The following is a 7,002-nucleotide window of genomic DNA, read 5'->3' on the forward strand; positions in this document are numbered from 1 at the left end:
CTCTTTCCCACGTGGGCAAGACTGGGTCTTCTGCAAATATACAGATGACTAGAATCACAAAAAGGCTTCTGGTTCAGCATTGCAACTCAAACCTTTAGGCAACCTGGCAGAATTTATGACTCACGTGCCTGCCCTGTGTGGTTTTGTTTTGTTGAAGTGGGGAATAGGGTACTTAAAACTTCATTTTTTGTGCTTCCTTCTTCACAAAACACAGAGCACTGAGAAAAGAAGAGGGGGTTGTCTGTCAGGAATATTGAAGAGCAAAGGTGGCTTAGCTGTACTTAAATGGAGGTAATAGGCAGACGACCAAGTGGAGTGCAGGTCTGCCTTTTCCTCTGCAGGTTCCCTAACTACAGTGCTCTAGAATAGCTTTTACTCTCCTGGGCTAATAGGTAGATAATTGGATATTAAGGGCAGACGTGTTGGTGGCCAAGCATCACTACTGGCAATGCAGATCCAAACCTCTTTATGCAAATAAGGGATCTGAACCCAGGTATCTCCTGTTTCAGTGGGTGTGCTCAGCCTTGGGTGTGCTAGATAAAAGCTGAAGGAGGGAAGAGGGGAAGCACCATTTTCTCTTGTGATTGGTGAGATATGTGGTGCTGCTATCTCCAAGCATCAGCTGTGCGTAGGAGAGAGTACATGGGTGACTAGTTCGTGGATTGCTTAGGAATGAGGTAGGCATAAAGTCACCTAATGCTGTCAGAACACTGCCTGCACAGCATCAGAAACCAAGAACTTGCCAGCCTGTAGCAATCACGTAGAATTCTCTGAATGTAGATGGGTATTTTGAAGGACTTAAATATCTATTATAAATCCAGCAGAAGAACTCTTCTCAGAGTGATGCGTGGTTATTCTGCTACTCATTCTGGCAGTATCAGGTCTCAGTCAGTATGCAGTAATTATGTTGTTGCTTAAAGGTTTTCTAAAATGTCACAGAATGAAATAATTTTGAATCTTTTTGGTTTAAAAAACAGCAGTGAGACAGATCAGACTTTGGTATGTCCTCAATCTGAAGTTTTCTCAACAGAATGGAGGGAATGTGTTGGCAGATTAAGCAAGTGTCATGAAACCTCTCTCATTAAAAGCTTACCTTGCAGCTTTAGGGACTGAAGCATGCATTTAAATACAGATGGGGTGAAGGCTGCTAACCTTCACCGGGACAGTCTCTTTCTCCCCAAAAGCAAATGAGCTCCTTACGTGTTAGCATTAGAGCTTGATCTTTTGTCGTTCTCACTTGTTCAATAAAATGGCTGTTTACATTTCAGACAGAGGAAAGCTATTCTGTGGGAAACCTGAACCCTCTGTCCCCACACAAAGATATTGGTAAGTGTGAAACTCAGGGGTACCCATGTGTACCAGCTGTCTTCTGCTTGTGCTAATGTGACTGATGAGCTTGTGATCCTGCTTAACAAGGCACCTTTGGCTGTCTAAAAGGATGTTCAGTTGTGATACGGTAGTTCAGTGGTTTATTGCATTCATGTGTGTTTTAACCACTTTAAATTTTTCTCTGCATGTTTGGCTTCAAATGTATGAGACAAAAAATGTGAAAAAAGAGGAATGAGAAAGAAAGAAACAGGGGTAGTGTTAGGTGGATTTGAAACAAACTGAGAGGAGCTGCAGGGGAAAGAACAATTATAGGTGTCAAAGCTTTTTCACTGGCAAAAAGAACAGTGTTTTTTTTAATGTGAAAAGCTCTAGTACTTTATAAATAGTACTGTTTAACTCACAAGTACCAGCTTAGCGTGGAAAGAGTACATCCATTAGGCCTTTTTCCTCCCTTGACTAAGATGAAAGCAGGTTTTCCATTTGGTTAAAAGAATCTCGGTATTCCATCAGTTTAGATCATCGGAGGTAACCCATGTAAAACTAGCACAGGTGGGAGACAGGATCAGACCGAACAGTGTCTTCCACTCACACTGAGTGAGCTGCACGTGTTTACCCATTCTGTGTGAAATTCTGGCCTGACTGGAATGAAAGGCCTTCTTTTTTGTTTAGTTGGGGGTTTTTTGACATCAATAGGAACAAAACTTATTCTTGATTGATAGCGCTTTTCTGAAGTGAGCTGTAACCCGCTCTTTGTTTTGAGCTACTGCAAGCGCAAAGCTACTTTATCGAAGTGGATCTCTGTAAGATTGTTTGCATCTATAACTGTTGTAGAGAAGTGTGTGTGGCCTTTGTGTTACTAAATACGAAACGTGATTGTTTTTCCCTCTGTAGCTTTCTTTCTCAGTGGTTGATTGCATTGTTCTCTAGAGAAGAGAGAATCTGCAAAAATCCATCAGTTTGCAAAGCCCTGGGTGGCTTAGTACTCGAAATGTTTCACCCAGTGTATCACGCAGGAGCGTTTTCTTGTTCTAAATAGCTGAAGTACTAGACACTTCATTCTATGCAGATTCTAGCAATGCCCTCCTGGAAGTACCAGTTCCAGTGTGGAAATGAACACACAACTGAGGGTGACGTGCAGCAGGATGTTGGGAGCACAATGTTATTAAAGAAGTGTATTAAGCTGAATGCAAGGGGCTTTCAGCAAGATTTTAATCTAATAATTAATATGTATTCCGTATAGGAAGCTTGTTTGGGAAATCAGAAAGTGAGGATGCATTTGCCTTTCCCTTCCCCTCGGAATCGACATCTCATGCATTTGGAGATGGAAAAGATGACTTCAGTTTTTCATTTGCATTCGGACAGGATCAGAGATCGTCACAGTCTCCTTCTGTGAAAGGCTTTCATTCTTCTTTGCAGAACACAAAGCCATTTACATTCTTTTGAGTACCTTGGACTTCCTTTTTAAATTCTTTTCCCTACTTAGCCTTGACAAAGGTTTTCAGTTTCTCAAGTTAAAGTACAAAGCACTTAATCTTCCTTCATTTCATGTAAGAATACATTACTGCAACTGCTGCAAGAGTGTGAATATGTTCATCAGGCACTCGTGCTTTGAGATGCAGCTTAGAGTGTTCTTCACTTTCTAAATATGTTTTCATGAAATGTTATGATATGCTCTCGCTAATATGGCATTTACAAGCAGCAGAAATATCATTGTACAGTAGTGTGTCAAGTTAATTAAATATCTGTGAGAGAGCATCTAAAGTTCCTAGAAGAGTCCTTTCACCCTCTGTTATAAACTAATTAACTCCTGTTAGCAAGAGTGACTGTTCATTGTAACAGTGAAAGCTGAATTTGAGTTAGACAGTGTTCTTAAATCAGCTGTTTTTGAAATAAACATTTTTGTTAATTTTATTTGAAGTTTTGTAGGTATTTCATAGAATCATCTGGTTGGAAGAGACCTTTAAGATCAAGTCCAGCTGTTCACCCTGCACTGCTAGGGTCCCTAAACCACATCCCTTGGTACTGCATCTACATGGCTTTTGACCACTTCCAGGGATGGGGACTCCACCACCTCCTTTCTTAATATCTGAAGTGGAATAATGTTGCAACTATAATACTTAACATTCAACTTCTGTCTTTCTAACTTGAAATGCTAAAAGCAAATTCCTTCCTGTTATCTTTCAAAAAGAGATACAAAAGCAGATGTTCCCAAAGTCAAACTGTAGTCACTACAGTTTATCCACCAGTTCTCCACCAATGACTTCCCTTATGGAACAGCTGGCTGTGAGGACACTCTCAGGGTTCCTCGGCAAGAAATGCTGACAGTTCCGAGCTGCCTCAGCACTGCACCCTGTGCATCCCTCAGAACCACCTTCTCTAGAACCAGCAGTGTCACATTTACGGCCTTTGAAGGAAATACCAGATCACTTTTGTGTCATTTTTAACCTGTTTCATGTGAAACACAAGTCACTAATTTTTGAAAACCCCGTGAATTTATAAGGGAAGTTGGGTTTCTCAGTCACTACAAAGTAAACAGCCTGTCTGACAGCAGACAAACAAAATGCTGAAATGGAAACAAAGCAAACAAAGGAGACCACACCATTCAGCAAACATCATGGAAGATGCTGTAAGTGCATGAACTTCACTGGTACAGTCGGTGAGTCCAGGCTGCTGGCTGAAGTGGGAGAAACCACACTTCTAGGTCTTGCTGGGTGTTCACTTACACAAACTGGACAGGCTGATTGCTAACGTGAAAGTGAAAGCTCCTTCTGAAAGGCAGACACTCAGTGTTTGGGAGCATGAGAGTTCTCAGAGTTATAAGAGCATGAACTGCTTATAAATGTGCACTGAGATTTTTCATTACTGTCTGTCCAAATCTGCCTGAAAATGATCCCTTGTGATTATGGCTACAGAATCAAGAGCTGTCCCCGTTGCTGGATTGCTGAGACTAGCATGGGTCATGTCGACCAGTGTCGTTTTGGTTTGTCCTTTACACACCCACCTGGGCCCACCCAGTTCTGGTCTGGAAGTGTGGATAGACTCTGTTGTCACTGTAGCAGGGTGCTGTTTGCTACTTGTCACTGGCCGTTCTTACCCCCATGGTGCAGATCCCGTGGACTGTGCTCTGGCTCCTCATTCCTCACTGTGGAGCTGGTAAGTTTAATGTGGATCACTACTGGAAGTGCGGAAAGCTAACTGAGCAGCTCTGGACTCCAGTGGGTGAGGAACAGCTACTGCACACACGCTTACAGTTTAACTGGAGACCGGTAACCTCCAGCAGTGGCAGCTGGGAGCTGTAATCTCTTAAAAGCAGCGCAGCTGTCTGCACAGCAGTAATGCGGTTACACCACGTGCTTCCAGCGGGAATCCTCGGAGGCTGGGGCTGCCTTTCTCCTGTCCTTGTGTTCCACCTTGTAAAATAGAGTTCAGGTTCACAACAGCCCGAAGGCAATCACAATATAAAGCTTCTCTTAAATAAGCAGAGCAGGGGTTTGACTTTGAATCTTAGATGAGTATCCTAAGCAGAAGGAAAATGTTTCCTTAGGGCCATCGTATCTTTGCTGTTCCGCTTCAGTTTTAAATGATATTTTTGACAGAAAACTATTTAATTTGACAATTCCTTGTAAAAGTCAGAGTATCACCGAGTATTAGGTCAGGGTTGGTTAAACACTTTATGTCATGGTATTTCCTACCCTTTTTGGTGACATTTGACCCAATACATTTTTTAATTTGTTGAGTACAATTTTTGAAAAGCAAAGAATAAAATTTACACTGCTGCTGCCAGGAGGAAGGCACTGATGCCTGAGTTTCCTTTCTTGCACAGAAATAACGCCTTCATGGCGATGTCATTTTTCTGAGCAAAAATAACACAAAGAGCATTTCTCCACGTTTGCCTTGGTGTGCAAAGTGGTCTTCCAGTAAAAAAAAAATAAAATTATAGTTTGTAAGGTGATATAACACTTTGGAGCTGCATCTAGTCTTTTACTGTTAATTTTACCGATGCATAAATGTAAAACATGCTTATAAACCATCTGGGATATTTGGCCAGCAAATAAGCAACAGCTGGATCAGCTTGATGCTAAAAACTCCAGTTAGAAACTGGGAGGTAAAGACTAATGGGATGACCTCCAGTGGCTCTGGGATATAGCATTTATTTTAATGTAACGCTGTTACATGGCTTTGCGCGCCACCTGTGATAGAAAATGAGACGTTTGACAAACTGTTTTAACTCAAAAACCGTGTTTCCAGTTAAGAGCAATCTATTCATTGTCTGTAACATCAGTCCAAGTATATCAATATAAAGCACATGAGCATAGCACAACGTTCTTTAGGACAAATTTCACTGTGCTGCAGTTATATAATGCTTAAGGTGATAAAACCGCAAGAGTTCCTTAATTTTGTATCAGAAAAACTGGTCGGTGTTCAAGTACGAATGTGGCAAACTTTCAAGGATAACATTGTGTGAACACTTTGAGGGGAAAAAAATATGTATACAGCACCACACTGCAGTGATCCCAGAGAACCGGTCGTTCATTTGATGTGTAATATAGCAAGAGCAACCAGAATTCTGGCTTGGAAAAACCATGGAGATGCAAGAGGTACAAAACTGAGTTACAACCCGCAGTGCCGATGGGAGAACAGGAAATGTAAGTAGTGGCTCTGCTTCTAGCTGCCTGTTAAGGTTAATAGTAGGGTGCAAAACATATCACCTGGATCTTTAAACACCAAACAATGAAACCCCTGGTTTTGGTTGCAGCCGTTTGCAGTCGGAGTTGCCAGCAAAGTACAGCACTGAACCCCACGGCAATTCTGTACTACCTGGATGCCTGCCCAGTTCGGGCCCTGTGCAACAAAAACTTTTCCATTTCGATTTTCATTTCAAGGCTATGGACATGATTTAAACTTAATGGTGGAAGTAAAGGGGGATCACTGCATGCGTGTGGGCAAACGCAGACTTTGGGGGCAGGGGTAGCAGAATCAGCGCATGGCAAGAAAACAATCTTACACTGTAGTGTTAATACGCTTAAGCATTTCAAGGAAATAAGCTTTAAGTGCTACTTATTGTAACAGATTGGAATGTGTAGACTTACAGTATTAGATGGTTATAATCTCCCCAGTGCAGGGCTGATTGCGTGGGTAGCAAGAGTTGGCTAATCCTTCCTGGCCAATGGCATAAAACAAGGATTAGTTTTTCATTTACTGCAACTGAGTGGGTCATTAGGGTCCAAAGGCACTAATGAGCCTGAACAGGCGATTGGATTCTGGTTTCAAAGGTACGGGCTAGTTTAAAAGGAGGTGGTTGTGTCTTTTAATGATTTAGATCATGATGTTTCAGCGACCTTTTTTCCTGGAAAAAAAAAATGACTGAAGGGTATAATCATGGAACACAAACCTGGAATGTTGACTTTTTCTCTTGGAACTGGATTTGTTGCCAGATCCGTTGCCTTAGAGGCTGAATGGCTCATTTAGAAATCTCTCTGTTGCCTTGCTCTCATGTTCTGCTCTTGATGTCTCCGGAGTTGACACAAGTCACATGCAATCAAGTCTATATTCCTGGTGGACAGGCCTTGTCCTAATATTCTCTGACTCACACCCAGGTTGTTTGCAGCTCAGCAGTTCTGCTTCCAGACACATCACTTTGTGTTCCGATGCTAACATCTTGTTGAGAAATTG

The 7,002-nt window shown here is 41.9% G+C and overlaps 1 protein-coding gene across 1 annotated transcript in view; it reads left to right on the top strand.

Moving 5' to 3' along the window:
- The window catches only part of LOC104499619 (chromosome unknown open reading frame, human C14orf39), a 30,287-nt gene extending 27,515 nt beyond the window's left edge, over positions 1-2,772 (top strand). The window contains exons 16-17 of the mRNA XM_010143147.1: positions 1,269-1,326; positions 2,570-2,772. Of these exons, the coding sequence (XP_010141449.1) occupies positions 1,269-1,326; positions 2,570-2,772 (261 nt within the window). The remainder of the gene's footprint in view (positions 1-1,268; positions 1,327-2,569) is intronic.
- Positions 2,773-7,002: the final 4,230 nt, after the last annotated feature.

The sequence above is a fragment of the Buceros rhinoceros genome, unplaced genomic scaffold, assembly GCF_000710305.1.
Source record: "Buceros rhinoceros silvestris isolate BGI_N320 unplaced genomic scaffold, ASM71030v1 scaffold3319, whole genome shotgun sequence".
Taxonomy (NCBI): Eukaryota; Metazoa; Chordata; class Aves; order Bucerotiformes; family Bucerotidae; genus Buceros; species Buceros rhinoceros.